Source organism: Gordionus sp. m RMFG-2023, chromosome 4 (genome assembly GCF_954871325.1).
Source record: "Gordionus sp. m RMFG-2023 chromosome 4, tfGorSpeb1-WG-v2, whole genome shotgun sequence".
Taxonomy (NCBI): Eukaryota; Metazoa; Nematomorpha; class Gordioida; order Chordodea; family Parachordodidae; genus Gordionus; species Gordionus sp. m RMFG-2023.
Genome location: NC_088778.1, coordinates 21,085,947 through 21,104,424, shown reverse-complemented (window position 1 = coordinate 21,104,424; position 18,478 = coordinate 21,085,947). Strand labels below are relative to the sequence as shown.

Sequence of the window (18,478 nt, the reverse complement as noted above, 5' to 3'; positions counted from 1 at the left end):
AATATTAAAGAACTAATTGCATTAAAAGTTAAGATCGACATCAACAACAGTCTTCGATAAATCAATTATTAGGCCTCTTTTAAAAAAAGGCTCGGATACTTAATATTTCAGAACCTTGGAATCTTTCAACAGATTATTGCCTAAAACCTGAATACTATCCACTGGGCCATAGAGAAACCATTTATTGTAAAAGTAACACGCCATTCGTTACCTTCTTATAGAGGTAACGAGTAACGCGTTTCTTTTTTTTAAACGCTAACGCACAACGTTACTTAAAAATTTTTTCTTAAAAAATATGGTAATATTTTATTGTATTATAAAACTATTTTATTTATTTTTTAAATTTTATAAATAAATTGAGCCAAGTTTTTAAGTCAGATTAACCACCGAATTCCTTTATTCTTATTTTAAACTTTCGTTGTTATATTTTCAGTCAAGATTGTTAATCTAATTAATATTGAGTCAATCAAGATATGTTAATCTAATTAATATTGAGTCAACCAAGAACTTATATTCTCATTTTCTAATATTATAATTTATTTTATAAAGAATATTATGTCAATTGTACATATTTCTTCAGATGAAGATGATTTAACCTGCCCTGGCCTCAATATGAAATATTTTACGCACCAATAAAAGAAATTAATAAATGATATATTCAATATAATTTTTTTTTTAGATAATTCGAATAATTGATATTTATGATTTTTAAAAATTTACGAATAATTTTAATTTATAATTCACAAATATTATTTTTTGTTAACAAAAATTTCAGTTTATTTATATTTGGTGATAAGGCATGTCCTTAATTTATTTAAATAAAAAGAAATATGATTAAATTAGTATTTCTTATATAAAATTTATTTTATCTTATATAAGCTAATTTATTTTTTAAAAATATATATTTTATATAAATAAAACATATGTAATATGTTCAAAAATTAAAATCAGATTTTAAATATAAAATATTAAGTAGAAAACTACTCAACAAATTATGTAACTCCCTTAGCAAAATCCAGAGAAAATTATCATTCATTTACGAAAAGCGAGTGTTGTATCAATATTATAAATAGTGAAATAATTGATTATAAAAAATATTTAGCGAGATTAAAAAATAATACAAAAAATATGGGTAAAATTATCAGGAGATTTCCGTCATAACTGAATTAAGCCTAGAAGAGCGCATCTTTTCTAATCGCCTTTCCAAATGACCTATTTTTGTCTCGTATTCTTCTACATTTTGTTTGGTGTCTCTCAACTTTTTGTTATATATTTAAATATTATTTAGAAAAGTCAATAAAATAAAAATAAGTGGGAATTTTGATTTTCTAAAATTATACCTATACCTATAACGAATTATTCGTTACTCGATTCGATTCGTATTTTACGAATAATAAAAATTACATATAAGGAAAGAATATATTATATGAGATTTTTTGCTTATTATTAGAAATTATTTGTAAATATTAGAAATTATTCGTATATATACAAAATTATTATAAAATATTTGAAATTATCCTATATTATTTAACATTTTCTTTGCGGAACCTTTTATTTTTACGTTTTTTAATTTCTAAAATTAAAGAATTCAATTTCCGATTAGAATATTCGATATATCAAATAGAATAATATTTTTATTATTCGTATAAATACGAATCTTGATTTATTTGCATATTCGATTCATATGTTTGTATGTATAATTGAAATTAGTAATTACTCAATTGTGCATGAGTTAAATAATATATGAACATTATTAGTAATAGCAGGTTAAAATGCGTGAAAATTGTGTACCTCTCTTTTAAGTTTTCTATTTTCAGCTTTAAATTCGGATTCACTATTTTCAACCGTTTCTCTGGCTTTCTTTTGGCGCTCACAATTAGCTTCCGATCTTTCCAACTATAAACATATATTAAAAAAATTAGTTGATAAAAAAATATATTCAAAAACATCATATTAGGTTTTTTTATCAAAAAAATTCAAATATGTGTAAAAGGTAATATAGTATATAAACTAGAGATAACTGATTGTAAAATTTTATAGCGACAGACAAAATTATTACATTGGCAGTCATGGTGGTAAGTTCTTGTTCGTAACGTTGTAATTTATATTCATATTCCAATAATTTTCGCCTGGTTTCCTCTTAAAACGGACATAAAAAATTCACATTTAATTTTTATTGAAGTAAAAAATATCTGCCCATAATTAAAAATCAAAATTAAATAAAGAATAAATATTAAACGATAAATTTTTAATTGTTTATTATTTTATGACATTAATTGACAGCTAAATTAATTTAAGAGCTTAGGTAAAAAAAATGAATTATTTTATTTTTCATAAATATACTTTTACTAATTTTAAGCTTATCAAACACAAATTAGACATCAGATCTAAAAAAACATGAATATAACTAACTTATGTCCATTTCAGAGGTCTGGGTTTCTTTATTAGCGTTTAGAGAAGTTTTTATATTTTGAGATAATGTTGGTGAAATTTTAGCTTTAATGCTGAATTCTTTTGTAATTTCATTATCCGTGTCAGTATCGGAAGAATTATTCGATGGCAAATATTTCTGGCGATTCATTTTAGAGGAATTAATTGTTTTATCGGAAAAGGGAATTTGAGCTTGGACTAAGAGATGTTCAAGTTCCCGTGTTTTTGTTTGGAAATCTTCTCGAGAATTTATTAGAATACGAAGACATGAATCTTTTTAATTTGATAGAAAAATGCTATACTATGTTATATGAAAATCATAAAAAACACCAAAAAGGAATATATCATTAATGAACTATAAAATTAGATATATAAATACAATATGATAATAGAATTTCATCAATAGTATCAATAGATCCAAATTAGTTGGACGAGAGGCGAACATAAATGTTTCTAAAAACCCTTTTCTCCATCGTCTTATTTAACGCGAATTTTATAAATAAATGTTTGTAACAACAAATTTATCTATTTTTTGCCGTTTAAAATATTATTAACATTCTAAATAAAACTGTATAATGAAAATACAAAATTCTTATAATATATTAAAAAATAAATAAATTATTTGTAGATAAAAAGATTAATTAAATATATTAACCTAAAGATTCAGAAGTGGTGTTTTTTTTGCTAAAATCACGTAAAATAGATATAGTATCTGTAGTAAGCAGGATTTGAGGTGGCCAAAGGATGCAGGAATCTAATTCATCACGTGAATTATTATCATCGATATTTGTTGGTAATACTGGTGCTAAATATGATTCTGTTTCGTTTACATCAACAATCACCATTCCGGAATTCTTTTAATAAAAAGTTTACAACATGCCAAATTTATTAATTAATATAATGGAAACGTATTATCAGATTTTTTAATTTATGTATTGAGTAGTGATCTCTATTAGGCCGGCCTATTTTTTAAACCCAGACCGATCTGAAATATTTAAAAAAATATTTGTTCAGTCCGGTCTAATCTAATTAAATTTTTTTAAATATTGTCCAGAAAAGCCCGACCTGAAATGTAAAATGATTTTTTTTAAGTTTTTACTAACCTTTTGTTTGTTTTTAATTTTTTATTTATTTATAAAGTATTAGATATCAGGCATTATATTATTATACCCAAAATAAAAGATGGATAGAGCATAGTTTCCTACAAACAAATAAAATGTAATATATTTTAAATAGTAAAAAATTATCTTCTTCATCAACATTTTTCCCACATACACCACATGACCAAGTTTCAGTTTCTTCCTTATTTCTTGGTCCTTCTCCTCCAATCACCAATCATTCGTTCACTTTTAAACTTTATCTAAATTAACATATCCTTTAGCTCTATCTCACTTGTTGCAAGCAGTAAATAATCGTCAGCATATAGAAGTTTCTAAGGTAGTCTTCCCTGCACTTCTCTCGTCACCAAATACATTACTATGAATAATAATGGGCTCATCCTTCTTAATGTAGCCTAATATTTACTTCAAAGATCTCGCTATCACCACCATGTGTTCTAACAACCATTTGGGCATCCTAGTGCATTTCCATCACTTAAGTCCATTTAGTAACTTTATGCGGGACCTTTTCAAACGCCTTCTCGAAGCCTACAAAAGCAAAATAAAGTGCCTGTTTCTTGGCCTCATATATTTATTGCATTTGTCTTCCCATGAAGATTGAATACTTATTTCCCCTCCGGGTGTAAAACAAATCTCTATTACATCGATTTTTACATGATTTCTGTTTCTCTCTTTAAGCTTCTCTCGAAAACTTTCATTCTAAACTCCAGAAGCTTAATAGCTCAATATGAGCCACAATCTAGCGGATCACCTTTTCCCTTGTAAATCGGTATAACTACATAGTACATACACCCCTTTTTTAATCTGCTGGAATACTTTCTTTGAATAGGATCGCATTACATAGTTCTCTATCTATTCCACTCCAATTTCATCAACTGCCTACCACCTTTGTTGAGCCAGTTGCTTTAGCTCTTTTCATTATCTTTAACACTTTCCCATTTTCTTCCCGAATCCAACTTTATCACATCGCACATCTGTATCCCATTCATTTTCCTAATTTAGTAATTTTTCCATACTTCTACGTCTCCTTAATCTCTTTTTTTTCAATAACAACATTCTTAATCGAATTTCACAAACATTGAACCGCCATTACATCCTGTCTCTCTTTCTCGTCCTTTATTTTCAAAGGACATTATAAAGTTTTGATTTCATGGAGCGCACGAATCTAACCATAAAATTTATTTGTCTCCTCAGTTTCCAGTTCATTAACGATTTGGAACCTTTTCAATTCCTGTATCGCCGCCTCCTGGAACCTTATTTTCTAGTTTGTATGCCTCCTTATTGCCCTCCGTCTTTGATTTTTGCCATTTCTTATAACTTCTTTTCTTTTACTCAATTGGCCTTTGGTATATCTAGACGGCCGTTGGCCGGCCGCCGACCTTTTTTGGTTACGCCGAAAACGCCGCCGAAATTTCTTTCTACCTTTTTATTCTAATAATTGGTCAACATCACTCTTGAATTTTTTAATGTCAATCAGGATTTTGATGAATTTTTATTTTCTACTATTTTAAAATCTAAATTATATTGACGTCATTATAGAATTCAATCAATCAAAAATCTAAAATTCCAAAAGTTACCATAATTTTACATATTTTTAAAATGGATGCATCTACTTTAATAATTTAAATAATCTTAGTATCCTAACTCTGGATAATAAAAAATCCATAGTCTGGAAGTTTTTTGCAAAAGAATTAGAGAAATTATTACTGCTCTAAGATATAAAACTGCAGAGGTTGAATTTGAATTCGAGGAATATCAAAGAAAATGCCTAAGTACAATAGATTTAATATCAGACATGTTAGATATTGACAGCATTGATCCATACCCGGTTTCAAATTGGCAATTCAAATGATAATAGTAACAATAATTCCAAGCATATGAAAACCTTAAAATTAAATATCCCAACACATTGGCATAGTATATTAATTATGCTAGAAAGCATATCTAGATTAAATAAGAATTTAATTAATAATGTTTTGAAAAGAATTGGGAAATCTCAAATTATCAAATTATGAATCTGATCTAGTAGAAGAACTATTAGCATTTCTTTCAAAATTTAAAGAAACTGTCGAATTTCTTTCAGTACCAAAAGGGCCTACTTTAAATTTGGCGTTACTTTTTAGAAGTGAAATTGAAACACATTTAATAGTAAATGATAGTGATAGTTCTGAAATTATTTCACGTTACGATTTCCGGTTTGTAATCTGCAAGTAATATTATATAAGTATATTCTTTTATTTTTTATTTTCTCTTTTAGATCCAAGATTTTAAAAATTGACAATTGTGTCAAAGTATTTAATAAAGCAAAATTGCTCAGCTTAGAATTTATAATAAAACATCATAAACTTATAGAGAATGATGATAATCAGGCAGTTATAAACATAGAGAATGATGATAATCAGGTAGTTATATATAGCTAATGAGGATGAAGATGAATTATTAAATTCAAATTATTTGACAAAATTGGCAAATAAACATTCAACAAATATAAATTTTGATTCCAAGTTAGGTGACTTAGAACAAGAATGCCACAGTTTTTATGGAAAACGACATTCACAAGATATGGAGGTTCTAAATTTTTGGAGAGAAAAGAAGAGTGAACTTCCCAATCTTTCCAGGCTCGCCAAAAAAATTCTTTGCATTCCGGCGACTAGCACACCTAGTGAAAGAGTTTTATCTACCGCTGGATTGACGTTAAATTCAAGAAGATCATCATTATGTCTCAAAAATTTAAATAAAGCAATACATGATATTTAAATTACGAAATCGATTTTGGATATAATAAGTTTTCTATTAAATGAATATTAAAAAATATGCCGAGATATATGTAAAAAAGTGTATATTTATTTGTTTTTTTGTAAAATTAATAAGCAATTAAAAAAAATTCATATATGCGTCGATTTTATTGACGGCGGCTAAAAATCGGCGCGTCGCCGGCCGTTTATTAGATTTTTAAAAATTGCGCCGGCCGCCGAAATTTCGTCGGCGCATAGGTCTAGGTAAATCCAATTTCGACCACCATGTCTCTTTGTGTTTAATAGGTCCCTTACTGCAAATCTCTTCCGTAGTTTTCAGCAATACCTTCTTCATTGCTTCTCATGTCAGATGCTTCGGCATAATTCTCGGCCAGGATCATTATAAATTGACTTACAAACTTTATGCCTTGGCACATAATTCCTTCTGATTTTCTCACACCTTTAACCTGGAGGTGTACAATTAAGCCAATTTCTCCTTACCAATAAATAATCCACTATAGTTTTTGCATCACTAAATTCATAAGTCGTCAATTTGCTTTTATCTTTCTTGAAGAGTGTGTTACATATAACTATTTCTATAGCATCACCAAAATCTAGTATCTTCTCTCCTTTTATATTTTACATATCAAAGATAAAGCCTTCATAAACTCCTTCATATCCTTAAGCATGTTCTCTAACAGGTCCATTTAAATAGCCATCTATCATAATTGCCTCCCCATTTGGCACACCTGATATCATTTCTAACAGTCTGTGCCCAAAAAATTCTTAGTTTTCTCTCCTAACTTAAGATGGAATGAGATCATGCTAAAAAAATCTTTTATCAGACTTTTAATATTCGATCTTTATTTTCGCATCCAATGTTTTACGGCCCATTTCTCCGCAACAAGCATACCAATGCTAGAATTGCCCTTATTATATACCGCCAGAAAAACTTGTATTTTAAACCCATACCGCCAATCATTCTAGTACTTTTTCCATCTTGTCTCTTGTATACAGCATAAGAGAAAATAAGGGATTTTTAATAGTTACATCTCTTTTTATGTTTGCAATATATAGATTTGTATTCATTATGTTTTTTTGTAGTTTTGGTGAGTTAAATTAAAATAAAGCAATAATCCAATAATTTGTCTTAAGTTGACTAGAATAAAGTTAGTAATAAAAAGCAATAGTTGAAAATTAAGTAGTTATATAACTCAAAAGAATAGTATAAATAAAATATTTAGCAATTAAAAATCTAAAATAATTATAAAATATAAACATAACTCATCTTTTATTTGGTTAAATAATAAGGGTTTTTAAACATTTTCAAAATTTAAGCAAGGCCCGGACATTTTTTTAAAAATATTAGGTCCTACCTCGTCTGAAATTGATTTTCAAAATTTCTAATTGATAGAATCTATGGTAACCAAGAAAAATTTTAGATTTCAAACTCACCCAGGGGCCGAGATGGTGGCTCAGAATAAAAATTAGTAGATAAATTTATCAATTTTTAAAATGTAAATTTCACTAAACCCTGTATTGCATAGTGTGAATCTCATTCCACATATCACAAATTATATAAATATCTTATAAATAAATTGTATGGTTTGTAATTGAAGCCAAAATCTGTATCTTCGATTCAAATGCTAATTTGGGCCACGTGATCTATTATATATTTTTAATTTCGCATTTTATTATGCCCTATTTTTAAAAAATGGCTATTTTTAAAAATGGTATTTTTATAAAATTGTCTACTCAATTTTCTACACATCGGGAAAAGATAAATAAAATATTTGACAAATTTCAAAACATTAAAATTAGATAAATAAAAGTTAAAAATAAATGTTTAAGAAATTATTTTATATTTATTTATTATTTTTGATAATTATATTTTGTAATGATCATGCATGGTTTTAAAGCCCCATTATGTAATTAAAGTATTTAATTTGAGTTTAATATTTTTAGAATTATGAATTGTGCTAACATACCTAACAATTTTAAAGATTTAAATTTAAGTCTGATGAGGAGTTTTTATAAACACAAAATAATGATTTTGAAGCAATATAACACTCAAAACATAAAATAGGGCTATAAACTCTTTTTAATATTCGGAGATGATAGCCTTCTGCACAATTATTAAGTATATATTAGGAAAATACTACCAGCGGAAGGATTGCCTGATGTTGGAGCAAGTGACAATGTGTGCTCCTTTTAATTTCTTATATGCCGCAGCAAATTAATTATAAATTCTTTTTTGATACTAGTTTTGTTCCCCAAATTAGCAGGCCGTACTCGCTCAAAGAGGGGATATTTTGCGCGGCTATAGTCAGAAGTAATCGACTTCCAAATATCAACTTCCCAACAGTTTAGGAGTTGAAAAAAAGGGCGAGGATTTTTTTTATTTAAAAAAACAATAATAAACGGAGTAAAGCTAAATTCAGTGAAGTGGCACGACAATCGTGCTGTGACTTAATTAAGCATTTTTGTAGGTGCACATCCACTAATAGACTGTGAAGGATATGATAGAAAAAAAAGGATAAAATCATGATAAAATGTCCATATTGTTAAAATTTATAATAATGGATTCTATACTTTCTTTATATAGAATTCATACGAAATCAAGAAAAGAATTTTACATATATTTGACATGTTATAAATTCATGGCTACTATATAGACATGATTATAATTGTATATCAATAGCATACAAAGATCAATTTAGTTTGTACAATTTCAAAATTTCGGTGGCGGAAGTCCTTAGCAAATATGGCAACTTCAAACAGTGTACCAAAACGAAAGTCAGTTCAAGCTGGTGATCGAGAAAAATGTAAAAAAGGACCGGAACAATATTAATCAAATGAAGAGGTTAGGAAAGACCTAATGGCTTTTTGTCCCAAATATAATGATAAGAAGGGTAGATGTAAAATGCCAGGATGCTTATTTACAACAAAAGTATCTTGCAAAAAATGTGGTGTACATTAATGTTTTACGCCCAAAAATAATTGTTTTATAGATTATTTAAATAAAGTTATATATATAGTTTATAATATAATAAAAATTATTGTGGAAAAAATTGAAACTTATTCCTTAATTGCATAATGTGTATTTTAATACACATACCGTTCATCTTCTAAGAAATTTAGAATTTTTTTTAAAAAAGTGAGCCATGATATTATTAATAGTATCGAGAGAAAGAAAAAATCTAGTTTGGTTAAAAAAAATTATTCTAACATAGTGCATGCAATACAGGGTTAAGATTATTGTGATAAAATTATTCAAAGTAGCTCAATACTTTAAAATTATATATAAATTTAATTGACCAAAAAAATTGAGCTAAAATTGGACATCGTTATAAGATTAATTGATACTTTTCGTTGATTTTTTTATAAACGAAATTGATATTCGATTGAAATTACATATTTAAAAAAAATAGGATATATTTCACAAGATTTGGAGTTATTATAATGCAAAGGGATATAGATCAGCCCAGTTAACAAATAATATTATAAATTAAATGCATACTAACTATAATGAGTTGATCCCTTTTGATTATTTGTTCTTTGGCACGCTTTAACTCTTCCGAAGAGGCTTGGTGTAATTTACGCAATACTAAAAGTTCCTAAATAATCATTTCAAATCATTTATATAACACAAAAAACCTTAATAAAATATAAAAGATTTTGAGGCTCTAAAAATAGAATTAAATGCTCACTTTATATAAACACGAGTTTTGAAGATAGAATGAAAAGATTAATCGATAAAATAATTTAGCAATGCAAATTTAAATGTTTTTAACATTGTGTTCCCTTTTGCTATCTCGTTCCAATTGAGAATTTTTTAAGCCAAAATCGTCGACGTCATCTTTGAGAGTTTCAATCTGATATTTGTAGGATTCAATTTCGTTCGATAATTCGGCGTTCGATATCAAGGAAGAATTATATTTCTTTTCTAGGTCTTCATATTTCTATATTAAATGAACAATTTTTATAAATATATTAATAGCCACATAAATTTTATTATGTAACTTAAAAATATAGTGAATTCACCAGTATAACAGATATATCCTAATTACTCGATGTATACTTAGAGATTTAAATAATTGATTCGATTTCGAACTTAATATTTGAAATCTAGACTTTTTGACAACATATTCTTAAATTTCGTGAAAATATAAATAAAACCAAAAAAATTATGAGCATTTAATTGGTCTTTTTTATTGGAACAAATCTTGGCCTTTTGAAAATGTACTCGGCATGAAAGAGTAAAAAAATTATCATATTTATGAAAAAACTTTAAATTCATAATATTATTCAAATCTAATTAATCAGCAAAAAATAACACAATTTCTCTATAAAATATACCATAATCAAGGTTTCTAGGTCGTTTTCTACCCTGATTTTATCACCATTTTGCCCATTGTTTGGCGCATCATAAACATTGCTGTCTACAATCTCGTTTGATTCAATGTCTCTCTTTTTGCGATTACTGTTAGAATGATTGAGAGATTCGTCTTGATCGATCTCTTCAGAATTTGAAACAGGATGGTCATAGTCGTGATTGAATTCGGATTCGTATTGTTGATTAAAATGGAGATTGGAATCGTACATTTGGGCCGATGAGTTGTCATCATTGTTATGATGACATAAGGATTCACATGAAGCGTAACCGTTCGTCAACTCTTCCTGGTGATTAAAAAATTTTTATATTCTACTGTACTTTTTTTATCTAATAGCTTTTTATATAAAAAAATTTAAAACGCTTAACTATTTTAATTCGACTCCGCCTTCTTATCTCAAACTATTATCTATCTAATATTAACCATGTTTGAAATCTAATTTAGAAAAAAATGGAAATAATTTTTCTTAAATATATACTATATATATATTCGCATAATCTAAAAAATGTATAATATAACATTATGCAAAGCATTTTGTTAAAGGATCGCCGATCCTGGATTTGAATTGTCTGGATCGACGATCCTTTTTAAAAATGAGGATAGTGCGAGATCCTTTCAATATTTATTTTTTACTTTTACACAAAATAGAATTAAAATCTATCTTCGTCATATTTTAATGTCCATCAAAATCTACATTAATTCCAGGTGGATTTTTCTTAAAATTTTAAACCAGAATATAATTAACTCAGAGCAGGGTTTTTAGAGAGAGCGATATTGTTGCCAAAAAAATAACAAAAAGTTGGAATTAGTGGATCTCGAATTTCGATTATATTTTATCTGCTGATATCCTCAATAATTTTGTCACCATATATCGACCAAAGCACAAGCCGGTGCTATAATAACCGTATTACAACGACCATTGTATAAAAAGCTGAAAATTTAAAAGAATATCAATGTTAACATTGCCAAATGTTCAGCCGATTAACAAACTGAATATATTGCCTATAATGGCGGATATTCTTTTAGAGAAATTTCCCTAAAAGACTAGAAGGAATTCTTAATATCAGCCTGTCAAATTAATGGATAAGATGCCTATGGGGGTGTGAGACTGGGGGAAGTTTGTGATGAAATCGGATTTAAGATGTTTAAACAAGAGTAATGTTTATTTATTAAAGAATATATTTTATAACGAGAAGATAAAATGAGCAGAGGATTGATAACTGGTTATGGCAATCCTAATACATAAATTGAGCAAATTTGATTGTTTATGGTATCGCCAGCCCCTCATCGTGCCTTCTTAGAAGTATTGATAAACGGTCTTAAATTATCAATTTGGTGCAATAATTTTTTTATTTGTATGAATCCTTATTTTATAATATTTATTAACTTTTCTTAATAAAGATAACCTTTTACGATGACCGCAATATTATTGTAACAACAATGACCCACCCAAGATTCAAGTTCAACTGATTATACATTAATCTGGCAATGAATAAGCTTTTAGAAAACAGTCTCATTACTCATTTGGAAACCATCTCAACCAACCATAGCAAGATTCAAATTCCAATGATAATTTGAATGAGAGAGAAACTTTTTTGGGTAAAAATTTATCGCAAAATGCTAATTCACTTAATAGATATTTTTGTTCAAATGTGAAATCAGTTAGTATTTTTGAATTATATAAATTTGTAAAAAAATTTATACAATACATCTTTGCCATCATGTATTCCAGCAAAATATGTTCTTAATGGTGTGTAGAAAAAATCTTATTATTAAAGGTTTATTTAGAAAATTATAACATTTTTTAAAAATATTTTAACAATTTATTATAAAATAATATTATATAATTAAAAAAAATAACTTGTTTACAATAAATTATTTGCATTGGGCATGAATTTTCTTCAGGTTTTTTAAAATAAGTTTAGATTATAAAGAAAAATGTATCATAGAAAAAACTGGTAAGGATCACGATCTTTTAAAATCGATCCTTGATCACGATCCCTTTATTGAAAAGATCGTGATTCGACCCTTTTAAAGGGATCATTTAACAAGCCTGATTATAGTATGTTCATATATACAGAAATTTATCAAGGCTATAACTAGGGGAGAGGGCAGTAGTGATCTGCAAAATTTGGGCCGGGTCGGGCCTTGAATTTTTTTTTAAAAATATATTTTAATTTATCAATTTTATGTTAAATTTTTTATGTAAAATAAAAATATTTGATTTTATTTATAAAAACTAAACGCCATATAACATATATCTTTTATTTTGAGTAATTATAAAAATTTTAAATAAATTTGGGCCGGACCGGTAATTTTTTTAAAAAAAATTCGGGTTAAGGCAGGACCGGCAAAATTTTATAAAAAAATTTCGAATTCAGGCTGGCCCTGCAAAATTTTTTAAAAAATATTTCGAGCCTAGCCGGGCTTAAAAAATTAGGCTTTAGATCACTAGAGAACAGGGGGGGGGGAGTATCTAGGGTATAGTCTCCTCCCCAGAGATATTACATTTAAAAGTGAATCACATTAAAAATGCTTATTACCTAATTAAATTATTTATTACAAATTTGCATAAATATATATTACCTTAAAAATTATTTTCTAAACTATTCATGAATCTCTTTCTAAAAATACCTAGCGTAAGAAAGAGATAACAATGCTCACATTATCTTATTTTAAATGTTGTGCCCCCCCCCCTCCAGTTCGAGTCACGATAACATTTACAATTTAATCTGGCTTTTCACTTTTTAAAAATATATGTTCTTTATGGAATTTATAAAAATTAATTTAAAGGATTGAATTAATTAGATTTAAATACAAGTATTTAATCCCCTAGTATCTATTAATATTAATTTCAAATTTACTTTAAAAATTTTCTAGGAGATATAAACCAGGTTCCCAATTTTTAGCGATTTTTGTTTTAGCGATTTAGAACGGGAACCGTTATTTTTCATAATATCCTTCCTTAAAACTAACACAAATTGACTATTTTTTAAAAATTTTTACACCGTTTTTAAATTTTATCGTTAATTAATTTAAATTTTAGTAAAATTTGTTTCCAACTCTAAATTAATATTTTAAAAAAATTAGAAACCAATAATGTGTGAGATCGAACGCGAAAAACTTGGAATATTTTTTATACATTCAAGAAAATCTCGAAGACAATATTGATAGATATTAGAAGAGGTAATACTTTAAATTATTTTTTTTTAAAAATCCCAATTTGGAAATTTTTATTAGAAATATCTAAAAAAAAACTCCATATTTTACGATTTTTTAAAAACAATCTATCAATATTATTATCGAAATTTTCTAAAATATATATATGCAACATTCCCAGTTTTTCTTTCCCTGCGACTTCGAACCGAAACCAAGTATTCGTATTTAAAAGGGATACTTCCGACATGCCAATTTTTATAAAAAAAATCGTGAAATATTTTATTTATAAGTATATTATTTTATTTTAAAAAAACTAACATACTACAAATTCATTGGCTATGAAATTTTTCATAAAAAACAAATTAAATTATTTAGCATCTTGCAAGTCGTAACCTGTTATTGTACTTATATTATTAACAACTATCCTTTCAAATAATAAATATAAACCAAAGTAAATATCTGATTTTATACATAGTACTCAGCTAAAGATAATTCATTTCTTCAAGATTTTTCAACCGTAGAATTGTTAGCTAAGTGAAATGTTTTTGAGCCAACATCATCGACCATTTGTTTCAAGGAAGGAAGATTCGCGGTTCGGTTCGACACAGGGTTCAGTAAGCAAAAAATCCATTTAAAAATATAATAAAACATCCATTTCATATTGCGAAATGTTAAAAATATTATTTTGAGCTACTATAATTTTGTTTGTATAAAAGTCAGTGTTGTCATCAGACGGAAAATTGCAAAAAAAGCGCTGCCAATTAGCGCCCTAAAAGCTACCAATTTCAAAAAAGTGATTTCTTCAAATATTATATATCATTTGTGATTATTGAAAAAGACACCCTTAACAATATTATCAATTATAAAGAACTTCTTCCTCTTCTAATATAATATCGTTTCATCACTCTTTATACATCCATTTAATTTATGGGCATATTTTTTTAATTATTTATATCAGATAGACGATTGGATTTACAGTAATAAAACATTTAAAAAATAAAACAATGTGTTTATATTTTTGCACATTACTTACAAAATAAATAATATAACAGTAAGAACTACATAAGCTAAAAAAATTTACATCAAATGTATATTAATATGGTATATAATTTTAGTTTTTACATGTTATATATTACGTAGAGGTCTGCAAAGTAATTTTTAACAGCCCGAGCCCGAATTAAAAAAACATTTTTGTTCGAGCCCGACCCGAGCACACATTTTTTAGTCCAACCCGACCCGAGCTTGAATAAAATTTTACAATTTGAGTTGAATATTATAATAACCAAAAATAAATTGTGTATTTATTCATCGCCACCTTAATTAAAATTTTATTTGACGGCCATGATCTAATCAAAATATATATTAAGTTGAATTTTATTTTATTTGATTTGTAAAAAATATTATAAAAAAGTTAAAATACAATCGAATCTAAAAATTATAAAAATATTTTCATATATTTGTTATCAGCACATCGACCCTTTTTCATATATGCGTTTAATTTTGGAAATAATTTATTGCGTATACCATCAACAGTGTCTATTAAATTTCTAGAATTTGTCGTGACATTTGGAATGATGATTTTAACATCAATATCATATATTGAGCCAATTTGCAACAATCAACAAAGCCATCCCGAATTGCATCAAATGATCTCAAATCACGTCCACAAAACATGATCTTTTTTTAATTTGGCACAATTGAGTTTTATGGGATCAGTACCAAAAAGGCTATCAATTGTTAATTGAGTCTTTTTACTCTCTATTGTAAATATGCATTTATGCCTTTTTAGTTGATTTGTGCCTAAAATAATTTCATAATATCATATTTTTATGTATGTTGTTATAGAATTATAAGTTGAAAAAATTGTAACTTACATAATTAGTTTTTCTTTGTTTTCATCATATTTAAATGAAAACGTTTTCCAGACCGCAGATTTGCCATTGGCATTTTCCCTTCCTTCATATTCATTGTTTATAATCTTTTCACCAATTTTTTTTAATTTGGCATCCATTGAAATAATTTTTTTAATATGAAAATATGAGGCTATTTAATTAAATAGATATTAGTAAAATATATTTTATTTAACTTGATAGAATATGATGAAAGTAAAGTATACAATAATATCGCTAACTATGCAATGCAATGTACTAAAATGTAATCACATAAAATAGTTTGGGATATGGTTGTTATGTAAATTATAAAATAATAATTGAAAATGATATGTTATTCTGATTGATATTTTACAATTATCATTATGAATTAAAATGATAATTTAGGATATTTATATAAATACTTTTTTCGGGTAGGGTCGGGTTTAAGATCGGACAGCTCTTACAACCCGACCCAAGCCTGAAAATTATTTTTTAATGTCCTCGGGTCGGGGCTACGGACAGCCCGTGCAGTTCTCTAATATTACGGATCGTCATTTATTTTGTAAGTAATGTGCAAAAATATAAACACATTGTTTTATTTTTTTAATGTTTTACTACAAATATACTATTTTACCCTATCGTCGCCTGAGTATTATACTATTCTATCTCCACATTTCCCAACTTTACAGGAGAACGTTTTTAAAAAATGGTCATCCTATTTTCAAAACGGTAAGAGATAGAAATTTAGTTTTTTTATAAAGATCACACTGAAAATAATATATGAATTAATTTTTATATATAACTTAAATATAGTTTTCCGGAAAATTGCAATATAATTTTTCTAAATGCGGACATAATATTTCTAATTGCAAAAAATTTGTAAATGTTTTCTATGTCCTGTAGATAGAATATAAATGTATAAAAATCAAATTTCAAATTCATGTTTTTTTATTCTATATCCATGTAAAATTAGCATTTTTTTTTAATTTTTCTCCAAAAATAAATTTTAACAGGTTATTTTTTATTTATCGGTTTTATTACATGCCATATAAATATAATATAACGTTTGAGGAAATTTAAATGTAAAAATATTTTTAAAATTATTTTCCTATTGAGAAGATAATGTATAAATTCTATCAAATTCTGGGAAAAATTTGAACAATGACTAGGTCTTCGACCTTTTCCTTGCTTATCAAAGCAATTTTTTTACTAGTCGCAATCTTGGATATCTGACATCATAATATTTATTTTTGGTTTGGATTTATTAATGACTTAAAAACATATCATCTTTATGATTAGTTTTATAAAATACGGTCATAGAGTGACCGTGATTATAAAATTTGTTTGATAGATGCATATGGGATCTTTAAGGTTAAAACATTTGGAACTACTATGATATTTCAAAAAATTTTCATGATTATTTAGGTGGCATACCTTAAATGGATTGGATCTATTCAAAATTGGTAAAATACGCTATGCTTTAAAGGCTGTAAATTTCAGAATAATTAAAAAAAATTAACTTTTAAGATCCGACTATACGTTGTCGATCTCTGGCCCGTTTCCGAGTATTTTTGTGTTATGCTTATAATTGATGGATACTTCATCAAAAAATGGATCAAACTAAATGATATGATGGAATTACTATTTTGCAGAATACATGAATCCGACCACAAAATAATTTCTTTAAGGTAAAGTAAATCTTCTAAAATTAGATTTAAAATTTTTATTAAAGCTGAAGTAAATATCATTTGCACTCCGTCCTGAGATTCCCTCTAACCATAGAGGGGATTATTCCCTTTTATTGATGTTACAATGGACTGTAAGATTGTAAGTGTTTAATTTACGCTTATAAAAAATAAAGTTTGAACGGTCCAGAACTTTTTCTAAGTTAAAACAAACAGCGACCTCTTTGTCGGTATTCAATAGATCGAAATTTTGTTGTTCCCAAGAGGAATTCTTATTATTTACATGCTTGTTATATTTGATAAAAATTATATCGGACTGTTTAATTTTAAACTCCTCACATAGATCAAATCTATTATTTTTTAGTTTATGAAATCCTAGATTAAAATCATAATTAAATATTAATCTATAAGGATGTTCTAAAACCGGTTCTATATTTTCTACTCTGCATTTGTTTTTACATAAATCAAACATCATCTTCATAATATCTTCCTTCATACTAGAGATATATAATCGTAGACCCTGTCTATCTTTTCTTCTTCAATCACTTGGGCCATTTTACACGAAAAATTAATTAAAATTGATATAATACAATATAATCCTCAAAAAAAAATTTCCAAAAAGCATATTTTTAATATAAAATAGCACAATATAATCCTCAAAAGGAATAAAAATTACCAAAAAATACATATTTTAAGGATATAGCATAATAAAATCCTCAAAAAAATAAAATGTTGAAGATAGAATATTGACAATTTATCCTTTTTTGGCTATAGATAAATATAATTCTAAACATATTAACCCAATTAAATAGGTGATAAAATGATCATATGGTTATTTTATCAATCCTTTTAGTTGGATGAATATAGAATATAATCTAAAAAGCGCATAGTACAATTTAATCCTAGGGATCCATGGAAATCTAGATTCATTTTTAACATTTTTATTGTTAGGATCGATAGTTCTGACCTTAAAATATACATTTTGCGAAAAAAATCATTCTTTTCAAAAAGTAAAAAAAATAATACATATATAAAATAAATTTCAAATTTAATTACAAAATATTTCATGTATATTACGTTACAAAA

The 18,478-nt window shown here is 26.8% G+C and overlaps 1 protein-coding gene across 1 annotated transcript in view; it reads right to left on the bottom strand.

The window, feature by feature from the left end:
* Nucleotides 1-859: 859 nt before the first annotated feature.
* Nucleotides 860-18,478, bottom strand: part of LOC135927917 (leucine-rich repeat flightless-interacting protein 2-like) — a 31,938-nt gene continuing 14,319 nt past the window's right edge. The window contains exons 3-10 of the mRNA XM_065464185.1: nt 10,643-10,963; nt 10,078-10,245; nt 9,808-9,900; nt 3,086-3,284; nt 2,413-2,703; nt 2,060-2,139; nt 1,792-1,896; nt 860-1,258 (exon numbers count right to left, since the gene is read on the bottom strand). Of these exons, the coding sequence (XP_065320257.1) occupies nt 1,142-1,258; nt 1,792-1,896; nt 2,060-2,139; nt 2,413-2,703; nt 3,086-3,284; nt 9,808-9,900; nt 10,078-10,245; nt 10,643-10,963 (1,374 nt within the window). The 3' untranslated portion in view covers nt 860-1,141. The remainder of the gene's footprint in view (nt 1,259-1,791; nt 1,897-2,059; nt 2,140-2,412; nt 2,704-3,085; nt 3,285-9,807; nt 9,901-10,077; nt 10,246-10,642; nt 10,964-18,478) is intronic.